At 40.2% G+C, this 18,095-nt stretch overlaps 1 protein-coding gene across 2 annotated transcripts in view; it reads right to left on the bottom strand.

The window, feature by feature from the left end:
* The window catches only part of MOSPD2 (motile sperm domain containing 2), a 53,997-nt gene extending 35,904 nt beyond the window's left edge, over window positions 1-18,093 (bottom strand). For both annotated transcript variants that reach the window (XM_043570973.1, XM_043570972.1), the window contains exons 1-3: window positions 17,971-18,093; window positions 17,741-17,810; window positions 1,015-1,170 (exon numbers count right to left, since the gene is read on the bottom strand). In XM_043570973.1, the coding sequence (XP_043426908.1) occupies window positions 1,015-1,170; window positions 17,741-17,810; window positions 17,971-17,979 (235 nt within the window). In that variant the 5' untranslated portion in view covers window positions 17,980-18,093. The remainder of the gene's footprint in view (window positions 1-1,014; window positions 1,171-17,740; window positions 17,811-17,970) is intronic.
* Between the last annotated feature and the right edge of the window lie 2 nt (window positions 18,094-18,095).

The following is an 18,095-nucleotide window of genomic DNA, read 5'->3' as shown; positions in this document are numbered from 1 at the left end:
GATTTATTTGTTGACTTTTTTTGTCTTAACTTTCCAGACTCACTCACTCCAGAGTTTGTTACTCTCAAGGTCAGGAAATCCTTCTCAGTACCTCATCAAAACCAGTAGTTATGGGGGCACCTGGGTGGCTCAGTCGGTTAAGCGTCCGACTTCAGCTCAGGTCATGATCTCACGGTCCGTGAGTTCGAGCCCCGTGCCAGCCTCTGTGCTGACAGCTCAGAGCCTGAAGCCTGCTTTGGATTCTGTGTCTCCCTCTCTCTCTGACCCTGCCCCGTTCATGCTCTGTCTCTGTCTCAAAAATAAACAAACATTAAAAAAATTTTTTTTTAAAAACCGCAGTGGTTATGCCATATTCTTTGTGTTAAATTTTTAGGACAGACATCATGGGTAATTTTCCTGTGAAGGTTGCTTCATCTACTTGGAAGACTATTTAAAAACCCCTTCCAGGATTTAAAACCCATTTTGGGGGGAAAAATGTCCATTTAGAATTGGGTCTTGAAATCAAGAAGTTAAGCAAAGGCTGCTATAGGCATCCTTGGGGATAAGCCTGTTTTAGGGATCCCCCAATCATTTAGTAATGCAACAGGGAGCACCTATTAGCACAAGGAACTCAGGGACAGAGAAAGACAATCAGGCAATAATGAAAAACAAAAAAAACAAAAAAACCCAAACTAGGAAAACAGTATCTCCTTACCTCTAGGCCTAGTAGTGAAGCTGCTGTCTTGCTATTGTTCAATGGTACCCAACTAAATAAGCGCAGATTAACTCTGTTCGGGGTCAAAGAATCTGAATGTAATTTTGCTCTCCAGTGATCTCATTTCCCTATGAATGATACTGCTTTTAAGACATTCATAAGATGCTGCCCGTCAAAGTGTCAGTGGGTTGTCATAAAACACTCTATTTTGGTGTTTTTGATGATTGCCAAAAATATCTGCAAATACACTATTTGATAAATGTAAAACTAACACTTATGCAGGGCACAGTATATTGTTGAGGTTAAATTGAACGGCTTACCGTTGACAGACATTTCTTTCCTCCACTGAAAACTCTCATCAAGCATCTTCAGTGTTTCATCGACATTATTATGCCTCCAAAGTAAGTAACTTTCAACCCAGTTATCATCTTGTTGTAGCCTTTCAACATCACGTGGATCATATTTATCTGACTTATCTAAGGGAAAACAATAATAAATGGCCAAGTCAGATAAATTCTGCACTGAGGAATACCAAACGCTAATGCCAAAGGAGAAGAAAGATGTACAAGACAAGGCTAAGCTCCAGAAGATAGCTACTTGAAGGGTGCAGTTCAGATGAAAATGCAGTTTAAAGGATTGATGGCATTTGTAATTGAGAGGAGAATAAAGTTATCCAAGGATGGCAAGTTTACTTTAAATGTGCCACAGTAGAATTAAAAAATAAGACCACAGTCAAATATTTTTTCTGTTTAATTATGTTACCTGAACTTGAAATCCTTACCCTAGTCAATGAAAAGATGAAGTTTTTTATGTAAAGAAAAAAATTGTGCTTAAGAAGACATTTGTTTGGCAATGCTTGTTGAAAAAATGAAATACAAAATGGAAAACTGACCACATGTGCAGCAGTCAACGTTTCCCATAATTGACTGGAGTAACTGTTTCCAATAATTTCCCATCATCCACCTGCACATGTGCTATGGTATCTTCCACATTTTGGTCCATTTTTCTGTAACTGACCCGTGTCTCCTCACAACCACCTATGCACATCCAGGTTCTGCCATTCTGCAAGACTTCTTTCAAATGCTTCCTCTTCCACAAAAATTTCCCTGAGCCCAGAAGTAATTCCTTCCCTCCTGGGAACAGCTACAGGACTTAAACTGGGCTTTTTTTTTTTAAAGGCACTTAGCATGTTTTCGTTCCGATCAGAGTTACTGGCATACATGCTGTATCTTCCCACACAGGGACTGTGTGTAGCAGCACCATCTATCCATTTTAGGAGTCCTCCAAAGCAGACTACACTGGTGCCAATGAAAAGGCCTCCAGGAAACATTTGTTGAGCGAATCTGTTCCTTCTCTATTTTTATTATCTCAGCTAATGGTACCCTCCCAGGGGCCCAAGTGAGAACTTCAGAAAATTCCCTGGCTCCTTCATCTCCATTTTTTTTTTTTTTTTGCATCTGGTTACACTCTAAGTTTTATAGATTCTCTCTCCTCGCTATTTGCTCTGCCTTATTTCAAGTCATCAGAGATAACAGCCGTAAGGGCAGGAAAATACAAAGTGCATTCAAAGACTCTTCCTTGAGTCTCAATTTCCTTATCTTTAAACTGCTTTAGACGATCACAAGGTTGTGTGAAGATCAGATGAAAAGGTATACGAGAAAGTACTTGGGAGCTTAAAGCACTATAAAATGCAAGATTAGACCATAAGCCATGCACTTGTACAGTGTCACCTTGGAGGTGGTTTTCAATATCTGGACTCTATTTTTCTAATCTATACAATGACCGGTTCTGTAGTAGGTAAACTTTGGAAAATGCTTTTTAGCTCTGCTACTCAAAGATTTGTCAGTATTCAAAGTACAAATTTTCTTTAGTTCTGATTTATAAACATGAGCCGGATATGAGAATTTACATGGTTTAGCCTCAAGAGGCCCCTGCGAGCAGGTGTCCCCTGAAGAAGCACCATCCAGTCCGGCCACTGGACAGCCCTCTCCACTCAACCAATACAGTGTTTTCCCTGAAATGACAGGCTGACTTCTTCATTTCCAAGAATATTTCTGCCAAATACCCAAGTCTGAATAACTACAGTTTACTCGCCATGAAAAATGTGACTAATTCAGGTGGCAACTCGAACGCGTAGGAGTGGTTAGTGTGTGCGGCCCAATTTTGTCACACAGAACGTGAAAAGGACATGTACTGAGGGGCCAAGCCTTAATAAAGTTGACCGCTTCATCAGGGACTTTCTAAAACAAAATTGGCTTCTGCTTTTTTTTTTTTAAATTGCGAGCACCCACAATGAAGACTCCAATGACCCCTCGTCTTGATGGGCACTGAGGAGCCAGAACTTTTGCCCATCACTGCTTCTGTGTAATCAGCTCAAATGTCAACAAAGTGATAAAGACACATGGCTTCTCAGTATTGTTATGAAAACAGTTGTGACCTCACAGGTTCCTGCAGAGTCGTAGGCATCCCCAAGGGTCCAAAGACTAAACTTAGAACCACTTACCTAGAACAATGTGGCAAGCGGTAAAAACTCAATAAATATTAGCCGCGGGGCACCTGTGTGGCTCAGTCTGTTAAGCGTCTGACTTCGGCTCAGGTCATGATCTCGCAGTTCACGAGTTCGAGCCCAGTGTCGAACTGTGTGCTGACAGCTCAGAGCCTGGAGCCTGCTTCGGATTCTGTCTCTCCCTCTTTCTCTGCCCCTCCCTTGCTCATACTCTGCCTCTCTCTCTGTCTCTCTCTCAAAAATAGATAAAAAATTAAAAAAAATAAAAAAAATATTAGCCATAATAAGAAGTATTAAAACATTATTGTTATTATCATTATTACTACCACTGTTGCTATTACCACTAGGGATACCATAAAAGAGACAGTGCCTGTTACTAAGAAATTTAAAACGGACTGCTTTTGAATAGCTTTTAGGGATGCAGGTCTCTGAAGTTAGAAATCTCTATGTTAAAATGACTATTATTATCAGAACATGTATTTGCTTGTGAAATGCTTGTTCAGTATTTACCCCTAGACAGACGCAGAAAAGAGAGAGCAAGGAAAAGATGCAGAAGGAAAAGATTGGGGAGGGGGTCCCGTGGTGGTGGTGGGAGGGAGAGACGTGGAAAAAAAGTCCAGCCAGAAGAGGACAGAGAGGAGGACTGAGGCAAGAAGGGAGGAGAGAGAGAATGAGAGAGAAAAAGAGAGTAACCTGGGCATTCAAGGGAAGGAAAACCTGGCCTGGGACTGCAAGGCCACGTGTAATAAGTATGTTGATGACAACATAATTTGCTGCTTTCAAATACTGCACCCGGGCAACTGAACCTGCAAGTGTGAGGTAGTTTTCAGAAAACTAGTCCTCTGGCAAAAAGAGACGTTACAGGAATAAACTAAAGATGTACACTCAAAAGGAAACTACAGCTCCCAAAACACATATTTGTGTACTCACATGTCTGCCCCCCACCTACTCAGGACACTGTTTTGAGAGACTTTTACCTCTTGATAATTAAAGCATAAAGAGGAAGAAGAGATTAGTTTTATATACATACATGTACGTATACATATGTATTCCCATAATACCTTTCATCTTTCTGTGAACCACTGAAAACTTTCATCGCAAACCAACATTAATCTTGGGTGGTGGGTTCTATTTATTTATTTATTTGAGAGAGAGAGAGAGAGAGAGAGAGAGAGAGAGAGAGAGAGAGAAAGTACACACACTCGAGCAAGGGAGAAGCAGAGAGAGAGAGGGAGAGAGAGAATCCCAAGCAGGCGCCGCGCTATCAGTGCAGAGCCCGACACAGGGGCTCAATCTCATGAACCATGAGATCATGACCTGAACCGAAATCAAAGAGTCAGGCGCTTAACTGACGGAGCCACCCGGGCACCTCTAGAACTGTGTTTTAAAAGTTAAAAAACATGAAAAAACGTCTCGCCAGATTCAGTATACAGGGCAGAGTGATGGAGTCTGAAGACCCATGCTACTAAAATTACGTAGAGGGACTGAGCCAGCCGCTCTAGGCCTGATTTTCTTCTCGGTGAAACAGAGATGAGGTCTGTCTACCCATCGTCCTATGAAGATCAAGAACATCCCCCAAAGTTTAAATAATATATAAATGAATTGTGATTAATGTAAGGTAGAATTATACCCATGAATAGAAGACTAAATTCTCACTGACCTATTAGTCAGTTGAGAAAATCTTAGAAGTATACTGTAGTGATTATAAATGTGCCTGCAGTTTAGATAAAGGTTGGAAAAAATACAAAAGTATTCTGATAATGAAAACTAGAGAACAGTGATGAACTGGACAGCATAATGATGTTCAAAAGCAGCAAATACATAGCTGTGAAACATTATAGTAATTTAGAACCTCTTATTTCTCCAGGACTTGGAGCACTGACCAACTTGAAAGTCCTGGTAGGGCCCTGGAATGGCATCTGTATTAGCTGGACCATTTCTACTGGCTGGACTGCGTTAATGTCAACAATGGGAGCCATCAAGCTGAAATAACAAAATATTCCCTTAAGGCCATCCTCTGTTAGTAGGCCGCAACCTACCCTAAATCTCTGCTTTCCTATGAAGCTATGTGGTGAGAGACTGAGAAGCAGGTGATCTCTTAAAAAAGGGATTAAGCCACTGGCCTACACCAGTAATTCTCAAACTTCAGCACCAGTCAGGATCACCAGGGGGGCTTGTTTAAAAAGGAATTATTGGACCCCACTCCCAGAGTGCCTAATTCATGGGTGGGAACCAAGACTCCATATTTGTACCAAGTTCATACAGGATGCGGACGCTGCTGGTCCAGAGACCAACATTTCGAGAACCACCAGTCTATTACAGGTGCGGGCAAGCTTTTGGTAAAGGACTAGATGGTAAATATCCAAATACCTTAGACTTTCAAGGCCACAGATGGCTGCTGTTGCTGCTTTTTTTTTTTCCCCAGCAACCCTTTAAAAATACAAAAACCATCCTCAGCTGGAGGCCTATAGAAAAAACTTTGGTCTGTTGTAGAGAGGGGAGGAGCTTTCTATCTTAGATGAGATATACCTTCATTTATTTATTCAGGTCTTCTTTTGATGTTTAGTAATATTTTATAATTTTCTCAAAAAAAGAAAAAATGTTGCAAATGTCTTCTATTAGATTTAGAGGTTTCTGTGTTGCTATCTTGAGCCAATAATAACAAGAAAAGCAAACTTCATACCTCTTATTTTCCTTGCCATACTGATAACTAGGTTATTTTATATACTCTAGAATTTTAGAAATAATAGTGAAGATCACTGTCTTGCCCTTGACTTTACAGGAAGTATTTTCAAGTTTCACAATTAAACATAACATTTGCTGTAGGTTTTTAGAAGATACACTTACAGAAAGTTTTCCTTTGCTAAAAGTTTTGCCTGCTTTATATAAAGTTGAATTATAGCCAGTGTGGTTTCTATCTTTATTGAAATAAACATTTTCCCTCATTTTGTTAATGCATACATATTTGTATTTGCTCAAATAAGTATGGAAAAAAGAAAAAACAAATTCAGTTAGATCAAGGGAAAAGGGAAGGGACTGATGAGGCACATGAGGTGAAAGATGTCTGATGTTTACCTTTTTTTTATTTTGAGAGAGAGCACATGGGAGGGGCAGAGAGACAGAGAGAGAGAGAGAGAGAGAGAGAGAGAGAGAGAGAGAGAGGGAGGGAATCCCAAATAGGCTCCTCACTGTCAGCATGGAGCCCAAAGCAGGGTTCAAACTCACAAAACTTGAGATCATGACCTGAGCCAAAATCAAGACTCAGATGCTTAACCGACTGAGCCACCCAGGTGCTCCACAATGTTTACCTTTTTATGTGATTTTTATTGGTGAACTGTACCTAGTCAAAAATTTTACTGGAAAGCATTTTTTTAATGTGGTAAATTCCTCTGCTGCATTTTCTGATCGTGAATCATCTTTGCATTCCTGGGACCAGCAAAACTGCTTGGGCCTCATGTGTACGTGTGTATCTCTGTGATGGGGACAGTGGTAGAAATCTATGGCTCCCAACTCAACTTCTTGAATACTCACTGATCTATTTATGTTTTTTACTTCTAATTGAGACAATTTGAGGTCATTTTTCTTTTCTCCAGAAAGCTTTGCACTTACTCTAAGTTTTATGACTTACTATGATAAGGCTGGTGATTGTATTCTCTCAGGATTTTTAAAAAACTCTCCACCACATCTATAATTGTCTGCTGTTTGCTCCCAGTGTAAGTCTTTGCATTCATCCCTATTAATCAGTCATCCTAGGTTTGTCTGTTTCACCAGTCCTTTCAAAAAAACAGCTTAGGGCACCTAGGTGGCTCAGTGGGTCTGGCTCTTGGTTTTGGCTCAGGTCATGATCTCCAGGTTCGTGGGTTTCAGCCGCGCATGGGGCTCTGCACTGTCAGCATGGAGCCTGCTTGGGATTTTCTCTCTCTCCCTCTCTTTCTCTCTCAAAATAAACAAACAGACATTAAAAAAACCCAGCTGAAGTTTATTCTACTATCTTCTTTCCTATACCATGAATATCTGCTCCTATTGCTTTCCTTCTACTTTCTCTGTAAATTTATTCATGTTCATTTTGTAGCTCCTTGAATTGAATCTATTGCTGATTTTTATGGAGGCCTTGTTTTCTAATGAATGAATGTAAGACCACAGATATTCTGCTCAGCTTTAACTATTTAATAATTTCCATTGTGATATCTTCTTTAACCAATGGTTATTTAGCAGAGGTAAGAATTACACACATTACTGGGAAGTTGTTAACCCGTGGGTTATTTAAAGGTATGTTATTTTCGTTTCCTAACATATGATTTTTGAGTACCTGTTTGACTTTTTTTCTTTTTCTCTTGTGTTTTTTTGGGGCTGAAACCCGGGATTTGTGGCTTCTAACATAGTTGCCTAATGGCATAAAAACACGGTGCGTGTGATCTAGCTGCTTTGGAATTTCTGAGACTTCCTTTATGACCTAATATGTGGTGAATGTTTGCAAAAGCTGCAAGAGAACAAATATATTTTCTTTTTTTTAAGTTTATGTATTTATTTTTGAAAAAGAGAGCACAAGGGAGGAAGGGACAGAGAGAGGGGGACACAGAATCTGAAGCAGGCTCTAGACTCTGAGCTGTCAGCACAGAGCCTGAAGTGGAGCTCAAACCCCCAAATTGTGAGATCATGACCTGAGCCGAAGTTGGGTGCTTACCGACTGAGCCACCCAGGTGCCCCTATATTTTCTAAAGTATATATATTCTCTATTGGCCAGGAGAGACTATACATTTATACACACACATATACATGTATGTATCTATGATCAACTTTTCTCGTTGTGTTAAATGAAAGTCTAAAGTCTTGGGGAGCCCAGCTGGCTCAGTCAGTAGAGCATGTGACTCTTGATCTCTGGGTCATGAGTTTCAGCCCCAGGTTGGGGGTAGAGTTTGCTTAACACAACAAAAAAAAACATTTTTCATAAAATCTAACATCTTAAGGCCTTCATGCCTGCTTGTTCTGTGTATTTGTGAAAGGTTTGTTAAAACCATTCAACATGTTTGTGGATTTCTTGAATTTCTCTCATAATTCTGGGAGCGTTCGCTTTATGTATTTGAAGGCTATATGGTGAGACACTATTTTATGTTGTTAATTCCTAAATGCAATACCTTTTCAGGGTTCCATTTATCAACAGTAGAATCCCTTTTGAAATGTACTGATGTTTTTCATTCTAAATATTTCATCTAACAAAAGTGCAGCCAACACAGTATCACTTTTGGTTAGTATTTGTTTTGGACACTTTTTTCCATTAATTTTAATAAATTTAATAAATTTAGTGTTTTGTAAGTAGAATGCAATTAAGATTGTAAAAATCTGCTCTGTTAATAAGTATAAATTGGTTTACATTTATGGTAAGGTGATAAAGTTGGGGTTATTTTGCTGTCTTACTCTCTTTTCTAGTTCCTATGCTGTTTTTCTCCTTTCACACTTCCCACTGGAGAGATTCACCTTTTCATCCCTCCATAGCTTGGAAATTAAATATTTATTTCTGGAGCTCAGTGGTTACCCTTATTTGAAATATTCACATTTTATTGACAAAATCTACAGTTAATTATCTCTACCTTCCTTCTAAATAATTCAAGTCCTTCCAACCTCCCTACACCTGCTAATACTGTTAAAATTTTTTTTACTATTAACATTTAGTTTTTTTTTCTTTACGGATTTATTTCTTTGCTTTTCGTTGTTTCTGGATCTTTCTGCCTCTTTCTGGGTTCTATATTCTTATTCATGAAGTAGTCTAGTAATTTTTTATTACAGATGGACTGCCATTCTTTGCATATCCTAAAAGAATTTACCCTCACCTTTGACTAAATATTCTAAATGGGCAGTTACCTCCCTTAGCATTTTCAGGAAATTATTTCACTGTTACCTGGCATTAACTGCTGCTGAGGAGAAATCAAATAGCAGTCTGATTTCTGTTCCTTTGCAGACAATCTGTCACTTCTTTCTGGTTGTCTGATTTTTTTTCTTTGTGGTGTTTTGACAGTTTCACTATGATATGCCTAGGGAATAATTTCTTTTTCCTTCATGATGCTCAGATCTTATTATGCTTTTTTAACCTGAGGATTTATTGTTGTTTTAAGTTTTTTGAGAGAGGCAGAGAGAGAGAGAGAGAGAGAGAGAGAGAGAGAGAGAGAGATGGAGAGAAAGAGAGAGTCCCAAGCAGGCTCCACACTGTCAGCGTGGAGCCCAGTGTGGGGCTTGAACCCACAAACCGTGAGATCGTGACCTGAGCCGAAATCAAGAGTCGGATGCTTAACCGACTAAGCCACCCAGGTGCCCCACACCGGCGGATTTAATGTCTTTTTTAAACTCTGGCAAAGTGTCAACTATTTTACCTTCCAACAGCACGGTCTCTTTTTCCTTCTGGAAGTCCTATTAAATGTATATGGGGTTTCTCATGTCTTTTATTTTCTCTTACACAGTTCTGATTTTTTTTCCTCCAATGATGTGGGTATAGAGTAATTGCCTGTACAATAACTTAAAAACTATCTATGAATGTCCTATGTCAGTGAATATATAGCAGTATAATGGGAAAAGAAAATCTTCTGCAAGTCATGGCCCTACTACTATATATATAGTAAATAATATATATATATTATATATATATAAAGTAACTAATTATATATACATATTATATATATAAAGTATATATATATATTATATATATAAAACTAATTATATATATATTATATATATAAAGTAACTAATGTCAAACACGTTCTATACATACTTGCCAAATCTCTAAGGTCAACACAAATTCTGCTGAAAACAGTTTGGATTGAAATGTAGCAAATTTGTGTCCTCCCTTTCCTGGATGAACAACTGCAAGGGGGAAAAAATTATAATTTCTGTGAGCTCTACTCCATCTCCTTGAGATCTAATCAAACCAAACTCGAATGAGAGATTAAAATTTTCAGCGATGAAAAATCATTCATGCACTCCACCACCCAGAGGACACAGATTTGGTAAACAGACCCCTCTTTGCATGCAAGCTTTTCAAATAGTTGACTAAATACAAGTGACATGTTAGGAATGACAGTGTACTAGTCATAATCTCTAAAGGTGCATAATCTCACTAAACATTTGGGATGAACATATATGAAGAAGAGAAGGTATCAACAACTTAAAGAGATGAGTTAAAAAAAAATATTTGCCAAGCACTGATCAAAGTTATTACTGAGAATAAAGATTCACAAATCAGCAGGTCTATCAATTCCCTACCCCATCACCCATTTACCGCTCAAGTCTCCCTGCAAAGTTACAACCTTATATTCTCCACGACAGGGGCTTGGTATTTTTAGATATGGAAAACAAGGACAAAAACTGACAAACTCTTAAAATCTTTTCCTCTTATTCTGATCATGACAACGTTAAAATGTTAACCTTGAGAATGTTATAAACGTGGAACAAAATTTAAGAAACTTCAAGTGTCCATCTGCCTACCTTTTAAAGGCCTCCACTCTTGGAGGTTAATACATAACTCATTAGTTATGAGGACTAATTAATCTGTGGTCTCCCACCATATGCTAGCTCGAAATGGAGCTGGGGTATTGCAGATACAAAGATTCTCTCTCCCTCTCTTTCTCACCCGCCCACCCCAAGAAATTCGAAACTAATCTAGAGATAACTTATTGAAATTAGTGAGAGCTGGTAAGGTTTTTTTTTTTTAATTTTTTTTAACGTTTATTTATTTTTGAGACAGAGAGAGACAGAGCATGAACAGGGGAGGGGCAGAGAGAGAGGGAAACACAGAATCTGAAACAGGCTCCAGGCTCTGAGCTGTCAGCACAGAGCCTGACGCAGGGCTCGAACTCACGGACCGTGAGATCATGACCTGAGCCGAAGTCGGACGCTTAACCGACCGAGCCACCCAGGCGCCCCATGGTTTTTGAATTCAATATCAATGTAAAAAAGTCAAATGTACTTTCTGCTAACCAGAAACAATCATTTAGAAAATTCTTAAGAAATACCATTTAAACAACCACAAACACATAACATGTAAAGTATCTGGGAATAAATTTAACAAAAGTGACTTAACTTCTATGGAGAAAATTATAAATCTTTCAACAAGGAAGTGTTTAGCAGAGATATACCACGTTCTTAGATAGGACCCAATCACGATGAGGTCAAGTCTCCCAGAACTGGTCTTCTGATTTAACACAATTTCATTCAAAATGCCAATGTCAGTTGTGGGTTTGTTTGTGTTTTTTTACAGAAACATGATAGGCTGATTCTATAATTTACATGGAGGAACAAAGGGCCAAGAAGAGCCTGAAGAAGTGATTTTCACAGAAGCAGAAACCAAATGGCCCATAAAGATAGGAAGAAATGCTCAATCTCACTGGTACTCAAAGCAAGGCAATTAAAACCACAATGAGCTATCCCTACACCCTAATCAGATGGGCAGCAATTAACAACAAACACACACCAAATTGTAGAGTGGGGAAAAACAAGGGCATTCACAAACTGCTGGTTTAAATGAAAACCGGCGCAATCACTTTGGGAAACTGTTCAGCATTACCGAATAAAGTTGAACAGGTGCCTCATCTATGACCCACACATTTTGCTGTTGGGCACAAACCCTAGAGCAGAAAGTTCTCAAACTTCACGGTCTCAGGACCCCTTTAATACTCTTGAAAATAACTGAGGGCTCTAAAGAGCTTTTTTTTTTTTTTTCAACGTTTATTTATTTTTGGGACAGAGAGAGACAGAGCATGAACCGGGGAGGGGCAGAGAGAGAGGGAGACACAGAATCGGAAACAGGCTCCAGGCTCTGAACCATCAGCCCAGAGCCTGATGCGGGGCTCGAACTCACGGACCGCGAGATCGTGACCTGGCTGAAGTCGGACGCTTAACCGACTGCGCCACCCAGGCGCCCCAAGAGCTTTTTAATTTATGTATTATACGCGTAATTACTCCATTAAGTATTAGAACTGAAAGTTTTACACATGACAACACAAAAGCACATGTTCTATCAGCTGTCAGAGCAATGACATCATCACATGCCATGTGACCTCTGGAAAATGCCACTGTATGCTTGTGAGAGAAGGACAGTGAGAAAGGAAAATGATGTTTTGGTGTTATTGTAAAAGTAGTTTTGAATTCTCAAGCTCCTTGAAATGCTCTCCAGGAACTACAGTTCCTGGGCCAACTCTGAGAACTGATGCCTTAGAGAAAGTCTAGGCATCAGAGATCTTTAAGACTCTTTGGGCTGCCTGCGTGGCTCAGTTGGTTAAGCGTCCGACTTCAGGCCATGATCTCGAGGTTCGTGAGTTGGAGCCCCGCGTCGGGCTCTGTGCTGACAGCTTGGAGCCTGGGGCCTGCTTCGGATTCTGTGTCTCCCTCTCTCTCTACCCCTCCCCTGCTTGCACTCTGTGTGTGTCTCTCTCTCTCTCTCTCTCTCTCTCTCAAAAATAACCATTAAAACATTTTTTTAAAAAAAGAATGTTTGGAGCAGCACTGCACATAGTAGCAAAACTTAGACACAACCCCAAATCCATCAACTGGTATTTTCATTCCATGCACTATTACACGGGTATAAAAAGGACTCAAGCACACTTACGTTTGATAATACGGATGACTCGTGAGTTAGAGAAGCGAGTCATGGAGAAATACATTCATCTTCTAGAGTTTAAAAACAGGTAAACTTAATAAAGGGCTGATGTGGAATACGTCACAGGTGGTAAAGCTAATGAAAAGCAAGAGAATGAATAACAGCAAATACAGGACAAGCAGCCGCCCCTGAGTGGCAGGGCTGGGGGTACACAGGAAGTTCTGTTTCTTTGGCTGAGTGGTAAGTGTATAGGTGTTTACTCTATTCATGATTTACACAATCTGTACTTAAAAGAGATTTCAAATTATAAAAAATAATAAGCCAAGACAGGGGCGCCTGGGTGTCTCAGTTGCCTAAGCATCCAACTCTGGATTTCGGCTCAAGTCATGATCTCATGGTTTGTGAGTTAGAGCCCCGCGTCAGACTCTGGGCTGACAGTGCAGAGCCTGCTTGGGATTCTCCCTCCCTCCCTCCCTCTCGTTCTACCTCTCCCCAACTTGTGTGCATGCATGCGCTCTGTCTCTCAAAATAAACTTAAAACAATAAGCTAAACAAAACAAAAATTAAAGGACTAGAAAATTATCGGAAAGAAAATTATTTAACAGCAATGAAAGAAACCACAAAGGAATGGATAATTTTGAATACATTCAAAAAATGAAAAAAGTGAAAGTGAAACAAACAAGTCCAAACCAATTTTAAAAGCCATAGTGATGAAAAAAAAATTGAAACTACAAATCGATGTAAATATATGAAAAGTAGGTTACTCTCACTAGTAACCAGATGCAAACTAAAATAACCATCAGTTAAGAAATGATGACACTACACATGGGGAAGGCTGTGGGAAGACTAACACTTTCACACGTGGTGGTGGGAATAAATCTTGGTGTGACTTCTGGGGAGGAAAAGTTAGCACGCAGATGAAGTGTCTTAAAAACAGTCACACTCTTGAAACCAATAATTCTACTTCTAGACATGAATCTTAAGGAAGCCACCTGAACTACCGTACAAAAAGCTGTATTAACAACTGGAAAGAATCTACATATCCAAATAGGGAGTACTGAAGATAAAAGAAAATTATCTTTTACTTAGGGGACTAAGTATTAAATGCTTACTTCATCCACATGGGGAAATAAATTTGATCATGTCAATAAAACAATGCAAGCCCTAAAAGTACACACACAATAGCCTTTTAACTACTTTTTTAATGCATGGAAAAAAAAGACCAGAAAAAAACTGCATCTACTGTTAGCAGAGCCATCTCTGGATGGTAAGCTTATGGTATGACTTTTTGGTATGATCCAAATTCATTTAAATAAACTCACACATTTGGGAAGTCAAGAAACAAAGCTAAAATAAGAAAACCCACCAACCTTTCAAATGTTCTCCAAACTCACTTGGGTACACACACTTTGCTTTTGTTCAAGGCTCTCCATGGTACATTCCCACTGTTTTTAGCGGATGTGCTCACCCGCCCGCCCCCCGACTAAAGCTCATCAAAGCGGACTTCCCATGGCTTCCCCAACATGCCCTGCGCCTTCTCACTACAGCTCAGACTATTTGATCCATCTGGATCACTTTCTCCACCGGGCCAAGTTCTACCATCTTCCAAAGTTCATGAGAAACACCACGTTTTCTATGAAGTTTTTTTTCTCACTTTGTGCTAACCCAATCACCCCGACCAGATGTGATCTTTTCCTTGTCTTTGACTTCTACAGAAATTTTAGCACCCTTATTCCTCTTGACACAATTTGCCTGAACTCTAATAGTTAGCCTGTTTTAACGCCTCTACTGGATTGTAAGTTCAGGAAGGGGCTCTATCTGTCTTCAGTTCTTTTTCTAATATTGACACACTGCTTCCCAGAAATAAGCACATAATGAGTATTTGAGGAACCAAATAAATTACTGTCACAAGGGAGTAGTCTCTTGCCTTGGCCACAAGAAGGAGGAAGACAGAACGGGAAACGTTTCTTATTTGAGACTTAGCGTGGAATTTCTCACAGAAACAATGACAGAAAAAAGGACCATTTGTAATGCATGAAACAATTATGGACTTTTATTCTTTTTGCCAGCCACAAATCTATCCATAATTGGTAACTTAATTTCCATGGAAACAAAAATGTGCTTGGAATTCCCAAGAACCTACCTCCAAAAGAGTTTCTGGAGTACAGCCAGTGCTTAAAGTGACATATTTGCAGATAATATTTTCCTTTAGGAAAAATATCACATTTGTTTGCTTAAGTCAGCCTTAAGTCTCTTCTGAAAACATTGCTAATGATAATAGGGTGAAATGAAAGAGAGATAGAAGTGCCTGTTCTCTAAGCACTTGAGTTAATTTCTAAAAAGTAAACCTGAAAGGGCAAACACAAGCAGATCAAAAACCCCTTTTTACCACTTTCCTACTTTTCCTTTACCTGATGCAGTATCTCAGGAAACTCAAACTTTAGAAAATCTTTAAAGATTTTTATTTTTCCTTTCCCGTGCAAGTCTTTAAATTAATTGAATTAGTATTTACAACAGCTGTGCAAGATGCCCCACTCACACGTCACGTGTATTCACACATACCCAAGTGTGTATATTTAAGGACAAAACCCTGCCTATAAAGTGCTTTACTTTGAAATAATGCTTGTCTTTATGAAATGTATTGTGAAGGCTGTTCTTTGTCAGATTTTGGCGGGGGTGGGGAGCCAGTTCGGACTACTCATAATGCAGACTTGGATTAATCTCCCCATGTATACATTTAAGCATTGCTATATTGAGTATATATTGAAAACTGTGTTAGGTATACTGAGGTGAGTCAGACCCTGCCCTCCACGTCCACAGGTTGCCCTAGACCCAAACACATTCCATCAGACGAAATGAACAGTAAGCGAGTAAACAAACGAACATGATAATTACAGGTTATGGTAAGAGCTGTGAAGGAGACAAACAAGACAGGGAGGCTATTTAATAATCAGGAAAGGTCTCTCAGAGATATTTAAACCAAGATGGGAAAGAAAAAAAAAATGGTCCCATCCATACACACTATCTGGGCAAGAGCCTTCCAAACAAAGAGAAGTGGAGAGCTCCCGAGATAAACACAGATTCAGTCTGTTTGAAGAACATAAGAGACACAGTGTGGCTGGTCGTGTTTTTCAAACTGTGGGTCGCATAGGTTGTGATGTCAATTTTGTGGGTCACTGCACCAGGGAGTCGTAGGTTTTCAGAATAAGTATTCTTGAATGAACTTTTGCTTCGGTTATGTGTTCATGCGTAGTAGATTGCAAGATGTGATATGTTTCTGACTGTGGGCAGTGGTGAAATCTGTACTAAGCGAAGAGAGTAGTTACGGATTAGGATGGGGGGGGGGCAGCAGCTACAGCATGCAGGGCCTTACTGTGTAGGCCACCATAAAGAACCGAGATTTTCATTCTAGACACAGTGGGAAGGTACTGAAGGGTTTCAAGTTGGGGAGTGACACGATCCAATTTGACATGCTGGTGTTGCCAAAGATTTTCACTGTAGTGAAACTGAGAAAACTTGAGCACAAGCCCAGGCCTAGCCACTAACACCAAGGATTTGGAGCAAATCACTTAATCCCTCTAGATCTTTCTTCATTTTAAAAATGAGAAGGTTGGACCAAGATGACTTTTGAGATCTTGTCTATTGCTACATTTTTCTGACTACATACACACACACACACACACACACACACACACACATACATATCCTGCTTCCTCCTTTGGGTGAGTACATGGCTATTGGGGAGCCACGAGCACATTAGGTCAAGTTCTGGATTACTTCTTAAAACACTATAAACCATGTGACTGTAAGAATTACATCTCTACAGAAAGCAATTTTAGAATTATCTCTTTACTGGAACCAGCTATATTATTAGACATGAGATCTCTGGGCTAAAAGTGAATCGAGTGCTTTTGCAACTCTCTAGTGCAAAGTTTGGGATGTGAAGAAAATTGACAGGGAGGATGAAAAAAGATTTACTGACCAGGTTATTTGGAACACATTTCCTTATTTATTCTAGGTCATCAACTGACATTTAATGTAGGGCAGTCTAAAGTTGCAGAGAACCTCTGCTGAGCCCTCAAGATGCAGAAGCTTAACCCCTTCCACAGCAAAGTGATTATGCAGACAAAACAGTTGTTGAGAGCTTGCAATAGGTTAACCCCATGGTAGACAGTTTGATATATGCTTTTTCAGTTAATCCTCCTAACGTAATTATTCACGTTTCACAGATATGGAAACCGGGGCTTAGAAAAGACAACTAAGCGATTAAGGGGCAGAGTCAGGATTCAAATACTTATTCCACGTTTATAACACATTATCCTGTAAGTTTTTAAAAATGACTGTACAAGGATTAAGCCATCAGTTTTAAGTATCTGGGACATCTGTTCAACCACATGAACACATAATATTCAACCAATGAATCAATTCTGGACTCACAGGTACTTTGCTAGGTACAGTGCGGGATGACAGAGAACTTGTTCCAGTACTGGAGGGTCTGTTCCGTGGGTAGCATACTGGGTAGTATCAAGTGGAATTAGGCCAAGTATCCAAGGAATTTGTATCCCCAATTAAGTACACGTGAATAGCATTACGGCAGTTTCCACGTTTTTTTCTCTATTGTTGCTGGTGAAAGGTCAGCACAGAAACTGTGCACTGTACAGTGTCACCCGTGCCGTGGGCCTTGCAAGTGTCCTCCAAGTTCCATAAACTTGAGATGCTAGAAACTCACCAATTTCCAACTTACATTAACCCTTCAGGAAGCAATGGGCGTATCACCTGCCCCATTGGAGCCACCGTGCATGGGATGTTAGAAGAAAACCTTGGAAACGTGCAGGGCCTCATCCCTGTGAGGGTCGAAAGGGTCCCTAAAGCCTCCCACAGAGACGCACGCAACACCTTCGGAAAGTTGGGGACGCTCATTGCCTACCTGCCTCAACACCGAGAACGCGGTACCCACCTGTCACGTAATCAGCTTCGAATCTCCGTCGGGTCTCAGAGACGAGCTTGGCTTTATTCTGGGTGTGACACTGAAAGGGAGACACGAAGGGACGCTTAGACACCACGCACACCATCCCGCTTCCCTTCAGCCCAGCCCACCTGCACTTGGGGGCACGGCCCCCGGACTTCAGAGGAAGCTTCCGGATCTAGGAGGGGGGGGGGACGGCAGCAGTGCGGTCGGCTCCTCACCTCGGCCATGGTCGCGCTCGTGGACGTGATTTCGATTGCCGTGGCCACTTCCCCACCTGTCCGAATATCTCATCACTGGCCGGGAGGGCCGGGAGGTAGAGAGGGAAGGGCGGGAGGTGGAGACC

This window comes from Prionailurus bengalensis, chromosome X (assembly GCF_016509475.1).
Source record: "Prionailurus bengalensis isolate Pbe53 chromosome X, Fcat_Pben_1.1_paternal_pri, whole genome shotgun sequence".
NCBI classification, from domain to species: domain Eukaryota; kingdom Metazoa; phylum Chordata; class Mammalia; order Carnivora; family Felidae; genus Prionailurus; species Prionailurus bengalensis.
This window is presented reverse-complemented; position numbering and strand designations above follow the sequence as displayed.